The 14,646-nt window shown below is 37.7% G+C and overlaps 1 protein-coding gene across 2 annotated transcripts in view; it reads right to left on the reverse strand.

Moving 5' to 3' along the window:
* Positions 1 to 14,646, reverse strand: part of plcl2 (phospholipase C like 2) — a 50,910-nt gene that overhangs the window by 23,584 nt on the left and 12,680 nt on the right. For both annotated transcript variants that reach the window (XM_015371898.1, XM_015371899.1), the window contains exon 3: positions 652 to 3,132. In XM_015371898.1, the coding sequence (XP_015227384.1) occupies positions 652 to 3,132 (2,481 nt within the window). The remainder of the gene's footprint in view (positions 1 to 651; positions 3,133 to 14,646) is intronic.

Genomic DNA, 14,646 nt, shown 5'->3' on the forward strand with positions numbered 1-14,646 from the left:
AACATAAAGTGGCATAATTCAAAAAAGTTTAAAAAAAAACACAGGATTTTGTTCCCAAGTTTGAAGACCTTTCGCTTCCCATCCAGGAAGCTGTTTCCCAAGTCAAAATGTCAGAAATAGTATTGAGTTCCAAGCTTTATAAAGTGGACCAAAAACAAAGGCTTGTTTTGGCTTAGAAAACATGCAACTGAACCGGACGAACGGCAATGGGCAGTCATTTGGGTTCTTTATTAGCCTACAACACCCTAATCTGTCTATGTCTGTTAAAGGGGGGTCGTTAGGGTGAACTGTTGGCCTAGCTGAACAGGCGAGATGTTCTGTTCTAAAACTGTCTTTGTTTTTGGTCCACTCTATAAAGCATCAAACTCAATGTTATTTCTGACATTTTGAATTGAAAAAGCTTCCTAGATGGGAAGCGAAACGTCTTCAAACTTGGATACAAAGTCCAGTGGATTGTTTTTTGACTTTTTTGGAATGACTATGACTTGGATGACTGAGAATCTTCACCAGTGTAAAGTGGCATAAAAATACAGACAATTATTATTTTCAAACCATGATAAGACATGTCAATAACTTAGGAAAACCCTGTGGTTAATCCTCAAACATTTTTAAGTAAGAATAAAAAAGAAATCAAATTCAGTCAGGTCTTACCTGCATGTTTTCCCGAAGGTCTGTGGCCTCCCTGAGTGGCAGAAGGGCGGTTTTAAAAACCTCATCAATGGCCTTTATCTGCAGGACTCTCATACTGGCATACTCTCTGCTCCTTTTGCCTTTCCTTACAGACAATCCTCTTTTGTGTGGCTTTCCTCCTCCCCTTCGATTGGTTATGGCAACATGGACAAACAGCAAAGTATGTGGCAGCAACTCTCCTGTTAGAGTCTGAAGTGGGACGTGGCGGAAACCTGGCTGTAGACACTCAAAGGGGATCGTATACTGGCCAATAAATTCATCCCCAATATAGTCATCGTCTAGAACCACGAAGCGCACCATAACGAGCTCAGGGAGGTTTATCTGAAACTCAAAGCTCTCATCAAACAGTGGGTTGTCCCCATTCTGGTGGACCGTTTTAGTTCTCTGTTCTGCACAGTCCGCAGGAATGCCATGTATTTCCACATATACATAGGGGTCCACCACGTCTCCTTTGGCACCTGAGCCTTTGGGTTTGGGGAAATTTTGTCCACTGATTATCTTGATGTGCAAGAGCTGTGGAGAGACCCCAGGCACTGAATCTTTTGTGTTAGCACTGAAATATGAGACCTGCTCTCTCATGATTGCTGGCCGAAGAACATAGCCACAGTTGCCATTCTGACGGAACCAACCAATGTTCAAATCCATCATCAGACCTGGAGTCTGGTAGTTCATAGCTACAATCTGGCAGCCACACTTCCAGAAATCTTGCGGATTCATGTTACTGGAGTCGATCCGCATTGGGCTCGGGTAAACTCGTGCAAGAAACTTCTTGTTGTAGTTAACAAAGTCTCCAGGGAAATCGCAGGCACAGCGAGTGGCAAACACTTCATTAAAAGAGCAGAGCTCCCAGGGCTTCTGCTTTTGGAAAGATGTCGGAAAGTCTTTAAACTCAACAGACTTACACAACGTCACCAGGTCGGAGAGGTCCTTCAGCAGAGGGATCTTTTTGTGTGCATTAGTCTGCTGCTCTGCAGACTCGATGCTCATTCTTTGAGACATCTCTGCCCCCTCGTCCTCATCCGTCACCTCTCCTTCTGAAGCAGTGCAGTTTGTGTCCAGCTTTTTACCCTTCAGCAGGATCTTCCCCTTCAGCTCAGATGGAGATGGGAGGTAACAGTCCTCGAGATTTGGAGCATCTATGTGGATCCTGTCACCAAGGATCTTCTTCAAATGCTGAAACATGACTTTCTGCTGCTTTACAGAACAATGGTTTTCCAAACAGAGAATCAGGGGAAACTCTGAGGCAACAAAAGCGTACTTATTGATGACATCTACAACACTGCGGAAAACAATCTGGGAGGTCATTGTGTGACCAGTGTAGATAACAGGCTCGTTATCAGGCCCGTCCCACACATCTAGCTCCACACATCGACAGCCCATCTTCAGAGCACGGATATACCCAGTTACATCTGAAGGACCTCTGAACTGATCCTCTATCAGGTACGTGTTGTGGGAAGCATTGATGTAGTAGTGAGACAGTGGTTGGTTCATGTCTTGGCAAACAGATTTGTGCTCAGGGTCAAAGATGTGACACTCTGCAGACATAAGATAGTTAGAAAACCCATCAAGGGAGAGCCATCCTTTAAGTTGGCCCTCTTTGGATGGTTCATACTTATGAATGACCTCTAAGCTGGTATCTTCACTGACCTGAGCCATTCCCTGCTCTGCCTCCAGAAAAATCATTAAGTCTTTAGTATCAAGAAACTCCTTATTGCTGGAAAACTGAACAAAAAGAAAATAAATCTCTGGTCTTGTACAAAGATCATGAAAGACTTCAGCAAACTCCTCTTTTGTCACATCAGACCCACTTTTGTCAAGAGCTTTGTGAAGCTCCTTGAACTTCAGTTCTATTTTCACATTTTTTAAACCTGGGCTTAGTTTCTTTATTAGCTGCACGGCAGCACACATTGGTATCTGTCTGTTGTGGTTAACATCTTCTTCATCGAAGAGGTCGCTTAACCAAGATGAGCGCAAGTTGTTCTGGCTGCTCTCGATCATATTCAAGGTATGCTTCCCATAAGAGATAAGGTACCTTAGACCTGTCACCCATATATTGGCTACATCTGCTGTGTTTGCCACCAAGTCCAGGGACTCATAATTTTCCCCAAAGATGATTGAAAAGGCGCAATCCTCTGATATCTGATCATAGGTGCCATTAGTTCTAAAAGTTTCTGTGTTCTTGCCAGTCCGAACCTCCTTGATAGATTTCACATCAATTTTTGCCTTTTCAGACTCCTTCTTTGTTGGCTCCCATCTCAATGATTGCATGTCAGCATCAAGAAGAAAGTAACGGTGGTAAACGCGTGAATTGGATCGCACTTTTTTCAGCTCTGAGCCGTCCACCATGGTGTTAATGCAGTCGCTGACCCGGCTAATCTTCTTCTCAGTGGGCATGCTGCTGAATGAGACAGTCTTCTTTCTTTCTTTTCGTTGTTTTCCATCCTGTAAAGAGAGAAAAACAATCTCAATCTAAATAAAAAGAAATCCTCTCATATATAGCATTGTCATCAGATGATATAAAATTGTTTTTATTATATATATACACACACACCAAAAATATGTATTTTGATACATTAACTTCCTCTAGAGTAAGGCTGAGGAAATGCAGAACTCTGTGGGACAAATGTGAACCTGCTGACATAGGACATAGTGTTGTAAAGCAGAAAAATGCTGCTCTGTGTGCATTTCAGTTCACTGTAATTAGGTTTCGGCCATTCACTACCTCCCTCAGAGACTCCAACCCTCTCGCCACATTTTTTTTATTTATTTCCTTGTAATAAAAGAAGATCATCTTACATCCATTCCGATTTAATTTTCACAGTGCGATAAGTCAACGGAACGAAACAAAAACAGCAGTAGAACGCGTCCAGAACAAACCAACAAAACGCGAGGTAAGGCCTTCTAGGTTAAAAACTCCTCCTTCCTTTTTTGCTCCCGCTGAATATCTTCTCTGCAGAATCACAGCACCAACCTTGCAGGGTGACTTAAGGTAGCTGTCTCTGCTTATTATGGAGAGACAACTGGGAATATCCCTCGGCAGACTGTCGCCCACTCAAATTCAGCCGTTTAGAGCAGACACTTGCTATGTATTTATTTATTTTCACCACAGGGACGCCTTTTACATTTGAGACTGTTCACATATTTTACATATTCTAACAATCACATCCTAACCATAATGCGTGGGCCTAATGGTACTGGTTGATACCAAAGGAATCTATTATCTATGATGTGGGGATAAAAATAGCTTGTGCTGCTCTCCAACAGAAACTCTTGATCTTATTGTCTTTGGGGAGAGTAGTGGAGCACTCAGACACATTCAGATTCACATGTAACCAGACTCAGATGTTTACCCTTTTACATACTGCAGGACTTTAACTCTATTATTTTCTTCTTATAGACCTTAAATGCATTGAAAAAAAATTTTGGAGATGATGTTAAGAAGTATAAGTTTGACTCCTCTGCTTACATTTTTTCTTGTAATTTCTGCACATAATCATCCCTCAGCAGGTTTTATGATAGGCGCACATGGATCTGTGATGCTTGGTAAATACCAATAACATTAACTGGGTTTTGTTTGGACGAGGCTGTGAAGGAGCAAGGCTTTAAAAAACAGCCCCTTTATAATATCTCTTTTTAACAGCAAAACTAATAAACATTAAAACATTTCAAAGAAGCAGTCAGTAAAGACTTCAAGCAAACTAGCTAAAACAGTTACATAATAATATCTTCAGACTAATCTATTATTGTTTATCTATGTTCTATTCAGATGTTCTGATGGAGTCTTGGAAACAAGTGGAAAGTTCTCTGAGAAGCAGCTAAGGGGAACAAACAAATGCCTTTCCTTCTTCTACACGTTCTGCTACTTACCTCATCATGCAGAAGAGCGGCTTAAATCTTACTGCATGACTGCAGATAATCCTCACAAACAGAGAAAGGATGTGGATGTTTTGTCTTCATGGTAACATTGAGTTATGCTCACAGTTTCCTAATATAATTATTAACAGCTTTTTTCAGGATTTCCTTTCGTACAAAAAAAAAAAAAAAAACCTTTAAACAAATGTGCATACACCCTTTCATCTCTAGATTTCATAAGTGGAAGAATTAATTTTAGTTAAAAGTATATTTTTAGTCAGGTGGGTAAAAGTATCCACTGCTATTTTTTTTTATGTTGTTTAGAATACAACACTAGCATTTTCTTTAGATGGAACAGCTTTCTAAACATGAATATATCTTATCTATTTATTTCCTTATTCCGAACCCTGCGTTACCTTCTAACAGAACCATAAGTGAAATATAGCTTTAACAACATTATTACCTTTTTTTTTATACAGTGTGATCTTACATGAGTTATGGTGTCTATGGGTTATAATAGTGTTATCATGCCGTTTGTTATGACTGGAAGCTGAAAAAGAACATTTCATACCTTAGGAATTACAGCACCGGTGAGTTCATGTTTTGTTAAAGTTATTGATTAGTTGGCAGAGAGTTAATCACAGGTAACACCATTCTACTGTAGATTATGATGAAAAGAATTAGCTCATCCACGATTCCTTTAATACAGTACCAAAAAAAACTCCTTTCTAGATCAGGAAATACGCATTATTCCTTAAAGGATTGTCACTTCTAATTGCTGCGTTTCACTAAAAAAAAGAAATAAATATTAGATTATGTGCTTAGAATTTTGCAATAACATGATAGTCAGTCTAATTGATTGTCTGATAAAGAATAAAAAATGTGTTTCTTTTTCATTTAATTATTTACTGTATGTATGGGTTAGAAATGAGTCGCTATATGAAGGGAAAAAAACAACAAAAAGATCTCCAACTGCTGACGGATCCCAAGTGGGACTCTGAATCCCCTAATGTAGTGAAAAGCGCATTATTCTAGCTCAATGAGCAGTTATGAGAAGATCACATGGGACCTATTACTCTTTGCTCTACTGTTCCACCTATACCGTTAAAAAAAGTAATGGCCTGAATAATACTGCACCATACATTGAAATCCAACCTCAGCTGCTAAAAGAAATGTAGACCAAAAGAAGCCACATTAATGACAATATGTACTGCAAATAAATAAGAGTGAAGTGTGTGTACACCAGCTGAATCATCCTCTAACTCTGCTGCAGACGATAAAGGCAGCACTACATTCTCATCCAGTACTGCCAAAGGACATGAATAAGCTCACGTCTCCAAAAACATTAACATTTAAATTCCACTTTAACAGGTTTGGGTATTTTATGTCTCATGATAAAAGGGTAACTACACGTTTTTCATGTCAAAATGTTATTCTTTCCCAGACTTAAATCAAAGAGCTCTAAATCCTAGCCCGTCATCTTCTTTATGTTAATGAATTTCAAGCAGACATTTCTGAAGTGGTCAGGCTTTAAATATGGAACTATAAAAGAAACGATGAATTTGAAGGACAGAATGAGGGTCCTAAATAGGAAGTATGAAAGGAATTAACAACAGAAGTGAAAATCAAAGTGGGAAGGACAGAGTGAAAGAAAGACAAAAAATTTGGAAAAAGTATGGAAGAAAGGAAGTGAGACAGAGTGAAAGGCAGGTTGAGGAATAGATGGATAGAAAGAAAAACAGCAAAGCCAATAAACTGACTCCTGGACACAACATTTAGGAAAACAGATAACGATAAAGTCATGTTTGCTTATACTCTGTAAAACCTGCTAAAAGTTTAATATCAAACGGCAGTAAGACTGCGTAGGAATGCTGTGCATGAAATCACACCAAAAGCTGGATGCTTGAAGTATAACTAACAAGGTGCTGCAGAAGAGCTTAAACTCTGTTCTTTTAATTTAAAAAAGATAGTAGCAACTTATATTCAATCGAATCTGAACTTGAGGTTAAAACTAAAGATGCAGTTTTACAAAATTTGAGGTCACACAAAGATGCAAAGAAGCCACTTCTGTCCCCAGGAACCAAAGAACACAATAAATTCCTGCAGGATGTCCAAAGATAGTAAGCAAGATCTTTTCCCAGACAAATATTTATTCTAACTTTTAGCATATCTAAAAATTCCTTTTTAGAGCGATAAAAACCCTGTCTTAATATAAACCATGTTAAGGGTTGCTCCACAACAAAAGCATTGGGTTTCCTCCCAAATCTGCAAATAATTGGCATAAAAAAGTACATGGCTCGAATCTTAAAAAGCTACATCTTCCAATAATTTAAGAATAATATGGTCAGTTAAAGGTCTTCCATCACAATGGAGCAATGTGTTACAATGCACTAGGATGGAAAAACACTGGAGAACCAGACCTTTGGAAACATTAGGGATGTTAACCCTCATATCCTGTTGTCAATAACTAGACAAGAATTCGTCACAATTAATCATTAATTGAGGTAGGAGTGGCTATCCCCTAAATTAAGGGATATTTACATTTATTCTGAAAAAAAGAAAGGCCAACACAGGAACCAGTGACTCTTTATGTACAATTCATATAGGCATGTTGAAATGATAAAAACTCTGTCCCCCTGTTAAATAACAAAACAGTTCAGAAGTTTGAAAAAGATTTTCCAACCTCATCATGTCTCAAGCTACAAATGTCAAACGCACAGAAGCAAAAATGAGTCATACAAAATCCCTCTTATTAAAAAAGTGAAAACTAAAATTTTGTTGCGGTCCAAAGGACAGCACAGGTGACATTTCTAATTTACATAAACAAGAATGTCAACAAAATGCAACCAGATTATTGAAGCCTAAATGATTTAGTCCAACAGCAACTAGAACAGAAATGATTAGCAAATCACCTCCAGCTAAAGGGAATTCTTGTTTTTAAAAGTTACTGCTGCTGGATTTAGTTTGATTGTTTTGGGGATAAAACAATCAATAAGATTAATTGATTACTGAAATATCTTTCGGCCAATTTGTACTTAGACTTAGGCAACTTCTATTGTAATGTATACAGTGTATACAAAACGAAATGTCATTTAGTACAGCTCTTCAGACGGTAAATTCATTTAGCAATGTATATTGAATTTAGCAATATAATAATCAATCACTGGAGAATACAAACTCTAAAAATTATATTTGCACAACAAAAATCTAGTCGGAGCAGTAATCAAGCCAAAGCCATACAGAAATGCATTGATTATGCATTTTTTTTTAAAAACTCTGCTCCATTCAGAAGTCCTCAAGCAGAACTTTGTGAGCATTAACTGAAGTTGAACCATGTTTAGATCTTTTTTGTTACTAAAAAACAAAACAAACAGCAAATGATAATTTGTTGAAGTGTAGAAACATGCTGATCTCTATGCGCAGGGTAAATCCTTTTTCTTACACATAAAGACATGTATCTATTGGAAGGACAAATCTGAGTGAATCCCCTGCAACAGTCAATGTTTCTCATAGAGGTAGAGACTGGGTTTTACAGCAGCTCTATACCTCCCTTCTGCTCTGCAATAAGGTTTTACTGCAGTACTATATACCTCAAACATTAACGAGTAGAACAAAAAACAGTCAGATCAACAAAATAGAGGGATAAGCCCCAATGCAGCTTAATATTTTTTAGGACATTCAAGATGAGAAAATATCCGTCATGAACAAGCTGAACACAAAGTGAGTCATAAAACTGTCACACTTCATTACCTGCCAAGTACATGTAGTTTCATCGTGGCGTCACTGTTTTAACAGCATCTTGACTGATTCATGCACTGAGCCAGATAGTAAGATCAACCCTGATAGTCTGAAGGTTTATCGGCATAAAAGATGTGCTGAGATTGAAGATAACTGCCTGATTAAGATAATGACACTAATGAATGCTTTAGATTAGTGGACAGCTTGTGTTATATCAAGCAATATCAGTCCATCAATGCTGACATCAAAAATACAAATAATTTAAAAAGCCGCTTGGCAAAACTTTGAATGCATTTTATATCTTTGCTTAAACAGAAAAAAAAATAGCGGAAAAGCAATTGTAAAACTTGTCTGTGTGACGCACCCACAGTAAGCAGTAGACAAGAGGTAGACTGCAGGTCAAAACCTCCTAAAGTGGAATGGAATTCACCTATTGCTATATGTCTGGCTGTGTATTTCAAATCCCTGTCTAGAATAAGACCTTATGATTGACATTATTATTAAGATCTAGGTACATGAATTTAGGATAATATCAATGGCATTTAAATAAATCTCTGAAGAACTTGGGCTGTAAACTTTACAGATATTTCCTACCATAAATCCTATACATATAAAAACCTTGGATTGCCTTCAAAATAAACATTTTTCAACTTTCTATTAATAAATATCTGCTTAAGAACAGCCCAGTTTGTGTTCTAATACTTCTGCTACCTGCTGTCCAATGTACCATTTAAAATAGGTTGCAATGAATTTGAGGCCACAGGTCTATGCACGAGTTGGACCTAGTATAATTTTTTTAAACATCCGACAGCAATTCTAGAATCCACAACTAAGGAAAACATTTTTAGAAGCAGCCAATTCACGTGGGGACCAAACCCTATTTAAGTAACTGTTGTTGAACATATTTTGCATCTATGAGACACGCAAGATGGACATTATTGCATAATGAGAGATGCATTTTATCTATTATCTTGTGAAGTATTGTTTGGGCTCTGAACAATACTGGTCGACCATATTTATTAGCATATTGTTTTCCCTTTAAACAGGTTGATTCCAAAGTCAGTTTTTATTTTCTGGCAGAACTGTGAAAATACTAGAAAAAAAAAAAGCCAAAGTGGCTGAGACGATCTATTTGTCTGACAGGATGTGAAGTGAGACATAAAGTGGGAAGAAAACTGTAACCATTGGGTCATTATTTTCTTCTGCCAACAGCCACCCACTTCCTGCATGAGTACAATTCAGCAGTGACTGGACTGTTGCATGAAAAAAATAATACAGCTCTTTGGGTTTAAGTGGAATCTGTTTTTAACACTTTATTAAATATTCTAATGTAATACTTGGAGAAAAATAGAATGTTTTTATTCAATCTGTCAAGGCAAACTAATACATCATCAGCGCTTTAATTTCCATAAAACTCTTTCTCCAATTCAGTAGAATATATGATGCGGCTAAAATAAAATATTGTTTTTGTTGTTGTTGTTTGTTTTCCATAAAAAAGCCAGATATGGTTTGCATTTGGGTAACATGATTGCTGTGTAAACATAGCCATAGAGAGCCATTGTTTTTATGTCAAATTTTACATAATATATAAAGGTTAGTGTTTTTCTGGTGGCTTCTAAATTTGAATTGTTTGCTGCTTTTTATAAACATGCAAGAATATTTGATCAGTTATGAGGTTTGATGTTTTAGTGAATTTGCATAAACAATGTGTCCCTTATGGACATTTGTTTCCATTCTAACATCATTATATTATCAGTATTTCTTCCTTGCTAAATATAAATGCAGAAACTGTACTTGCGATCTGTTACAGGTTTAGTGAATCCATTTGTGTTGTAATTACATCTTTATCCTCCTCATAAATTTGCAGGTTTAATTCAGCAATATGTTTTCTATTTCACTAAGAGAAACGCTAAAACATTTGCGCCCTCTGTTCAGCTCATTTTAGACAGGGAATAGGATTTTCACCTGGTTAGATGATCAGCTTTGTTCAAACTATTCAGCTTTCATGTGTTTTTTAAGCACTTTAGCCTTTTAAAGAATACGCCCTTAGTCATTCCTAGTAGTAGTCTGTGTACTGCATGTACAGTATGCCCATTACTATTGTTAGAGTTCGGTTTTCATGTTCACATGCATTCTGTAGACTACTTGGTTTCTCCTAATTTCCTTTTATGATAAGCTACTATAGCCTGTTTATTCTGTTGAATAAATGGGCTATAGTAACATATAAATGGACTGCTGTGCACATTGCAGAGGGCGCAGACCGTAATGTTTGTAACAACCTATGCAGAGAAGGCATAAATAAAAAGATAAATCGAGACCATCAGAGTCACCAACACAGTAGAAAAAAAAACATGTCTGTGTTTTTCTTTTATTATTATTTTAGTTAGTTTTGGTAGGATTCCTTTGACACAAGATGTGTAACTGCATGTGTATAGAGTGTATTGTATCGATCTACAGCAGTCAGGTAACTATTACAGCTGAAATACTATGAGTGAGTGGTTGGTAGGATTCCAACCACATCCCCCTGTCACTTCAGAGAAATTGTTTAACAAGAACTGAATGCTCCAAGGGTGAAAATAACTATGCAATGTTACCACTGAGATGCATCTTGATAACCACTTTCTCTGTGCATATTTAAGCAGTTGTAGCTGGTAGGTAGAAAGAACAACATTGCCTCTAACTGCAGATGAAGTTATGTATGCAGCACATTTTGTTCTCCAAATAGGAAGATCTTGGTTTCACAAAGAAAAAAAGGAAAAAGGTGTAGGGTATCACTCATGTTGGGTATGGATGACATTTTAGTTAGCTTCCAATAGTGATTAAAAGATGTGATTTGCACATGTTAGAAACAGAACAAGTTTCTTGTGTCCCTCCTTTTGGGTTTGATTGATGTCAGTAGGTCCTTCCTATGACTCAATGAGCATTTAACCCATCTGTGTGCTGCATTGAATATTAAAGGTCATACATCTCACATTAATGTGATTCAAGCAAGTTTCACTTCTTTCTTGTGACTCATGATGCTTTCTTGTGACAAGCAGCAGTATCATTTAGGTCAATGAGCATTTTCCTAATGATTTTTCCTTTGGCACTGGACCAGTAGTCTAAACTGAACAGAAAAAAGCTATGTTCGAAGCCATACTAGGAATGCACTAATAGAAAATGTTTTTAACATGAGTATAACTTCTATTTTATTTATTGCTTGCAAATACCAAAGGTGAATCCAAATACTAAGCTTAGACACAATAAAGAGATTTGATAATTATTCTGTGGTATACTGAGCATACAGAGGAGGACTTTTACCTTCAATCCATTAGCTTTGAGATGCAGTATTTTTTTCTGAACATCAATGGCACATTACCTTTATCAAGAATAGCTCTGCTTTAAATTATGCTTGAAAAGTTTTCAGAGCAGCAGAGCACTGCTTATAGAATATTCCTAATCTTTGGATTCCACTCTAAGTAAACAGCCACCAGTTCTTTCACCTTGGATCATTTGTAGATAATCTTATGTGGCTGATATAGCTCTTTCGTATTAGTCTGGCTGTTTAAATTAATTCTGTCATTAAACAGTTTATCCAGCTAACATGCTGCCAAAACTGCTCCTCCCATGGCCGCTACATCTCTGTCGGCCATTGCCACTCTCGTTACTGCTCTGTTTTCTTTCTTCCGGCTTTAACTTCATATTATTGTGTATTACTGCCACCTATTGGGCTGGAGTAATTGTGCCCAAACAAAAATAAAATAAGCGTTAACGCCGGTTTTTCAAACATGGATTGACCCACTAACAATCAGCATTTGGCTCTGTCTTTTCGTCTAAATCCTCTCGCTGGCAATCTGTGTGGTCTCTGTCCCCTTGCAGCCGTGTGTCTGGTGACTCAATCATGCTGGGTTAGCGTAGATGATGTCACCAGTGGGACAGAAATCAAGAAGGTAAACAATGGAGATCAACATGTAAAGAAGCGAGGGCGTAGTCAGTGAGCTTCATAGTTTCACTCTTTTATCAATCTGAATCCCTCTTACCAGTGCTGCGCCATGTAAACAGAGCTGTTTCCGTTTGTTAGATCAGAAGCAACTGGCACGGGGTGTTGATGTCCATACGATGCGTTCAATAGTGTCATGTAATTTAGCGCGTCAATCCAGGTCTAGTTTTCCTGAAGTACGGCGATCAAAGCCGAGGCGATTTTAACGCAGGTAGCTTGCCGAGTAGTTTGGCCCAGGTAGACATGTCAGTGAGCTATTCCCACTGCCACTAAAAGCCGATTGTTCCCGGGTTTAAACAGGTTTTTTGGTGAGTGTGAAAGCGGTATTAGAAGGAAAATTGCACTAGTATCTGGTCTCTCATATCCCTTTTTTATTGACGGCTTCAGCTCCATACAGCTCTACTCCAGTTAATCTTTCATGAATCAAATAAGAGGAGTGTTTATAAGACCTGCATCTAGCCTTCAGTATTTTGGCTGTGCCAATATTAACCTTACAGTGATAGCAATACATGAAATAAATATGTATCAAAAATAAAAAAAGGAAAACTAAAACTTTGTTTTATTGCGTATAAAGGAATGCCTTGAAGATTTTGTTATTTCTTGCAATGAAATGATCCAGTAGTTTGGCTTAAGGATTTTAAATGTAGGGCTTTATTGGAAACTTTCAGCCTTAGCCATGGTAAGAATGAGGATAAGGACTTCAGAGTGTAAAACCTCTGATTTTTGACCATGGTGAAATTAGTTTTATAGGTTAAATGCTGAAAACCAGCACTGAACAGAATCTCCTGTGTTTTTCTTGCGTTAGGTCCTAGGTAACAGATCTCTGCCTGTCACACCTCCGGTCCATGGTGCCTTATATTGGAGGTGGATATATTTTTTTAAGAAACACTCTTTAGAAACAAAAACATGAGAGCTGTCAGTGTTGGTGACCAAATTATACAACAGTAATGGTATATGTTACTGCCTCCATCACAACCAGAATTAAACTACTGGTCTAACTGTCTGCTGGGACCGGCTAGAGGTTGGGTAAAAAAAAATCCAGACACACATGATCAAGAGTATATTTTGTAAAGTAATGGCAACAAAGCTCTGACCAGGAAAAAAGATATATAGGTAAACACACCACCACCTCTGTGTCAGCAGTAAGCACACTGAGTTAATTAGAACAATAACTCAGTAACACTACCTAGGAGAGAAACATGGAACAGCATAAATCTAATTTATTGTAGCTCTTTGTTGTAACTCTTTTAACCGCAGTGAGTGAAAAGAAATCATGATCTGCTAAAACTCATTCAGAAATTCTTAAAAAATCTGAATCTGCCAACTAAATGGCAATAAGGTGTTCTTTAAAAACAAAGGCTATTCAGGTAAAAAAAAAAAAAAAAAAACGAACCCGTTTTTATTTTTGTACAAAATGGTTTCTTGTGCTTTTCTTCCACAAAGGAAGCTACAGAAGAGAACAATCTGCCTTTACAATGGAAACACACTGATAGTTACAAAGGTCCCATCAACAACAGAGCACTCAGTTCAGAAATATCATTTGCTTAAAACAAACTTTGGTTTTGTATTTTATTGTGCCCAAGTCAACCAAAGCTGGCACATGAAGTCAGCCCAGGTCCAGCTTACTCTAACTTCAATCAATCTACTAAACGTTCTACCTGCTCAATATAGGAACATTTACACACAGAGGGAAAAAGGCACACTGCCAACAAACCCTAACTTAAATTAAATTAGATTAAAAACAAAGATATATATGAATAAAAATTTGCCTTTCCACTGTGGTTGTCATCCTATTGGTGTTATTTGTACAGTATATCAGGGTAAATGGCCTGTACTTATATAGCACTTTTTCTAGTCAGGAGTCTCGACCAAAGCTCTTTTTACTACATTCTGTCATTCACCCATTCAAGAACACACCCACACACTGATGGTGGCAAGCTACATTGTAGCCACAGTTGCCCTGGGGCTCACTGACAGAAGCAAGGCTGTCTTACACTGGCGCCATCAGGCCCTCTGAGCACCATCGGTAGGCAATGCGGCTGAAGTGTCTTGCCCAAGGGCACATCGACACTGAAAGCCAGAGCCAGGGCTTGAACAGACAACCCTTAGATTTCAGGGCAAACTCCTACACCTGACCCCCACTGGCGCTACATATGATGTGTTTTACAACATATGACTTTTATAGAGCAGCATGACTGTAGCAAGGGCTGGAACAATTAATTGGAATAATCGTTATTAATTGAATATTGAAATAATCTTATACTAATTTAGTTATTGATTAATCATTAACTGGAGTATAAGGACTGTGAAATATGCCTTTAGCTGACAGAGCAACCCAATCAGAGAAGAAATAATACCAAAATTGTAAAAAAAAAATATATATATAT

Source organism: Cyprinodon variegatus, unplaced genomic scaffold, assembly GCF_000732505.1.
Source record: "Cyprinodon variegatus isolate N-32 unplaced genomic scaffold, C_variegatus-1.0 Scaffold66, whole genome shotgun sequence".
NCBI lineage: Eukaryota > Metazoa > Chordata > Actinopteri > Cyprinodontiformes > Cyprinodontidae > Cyprinodon > Cyprinodon variegatus.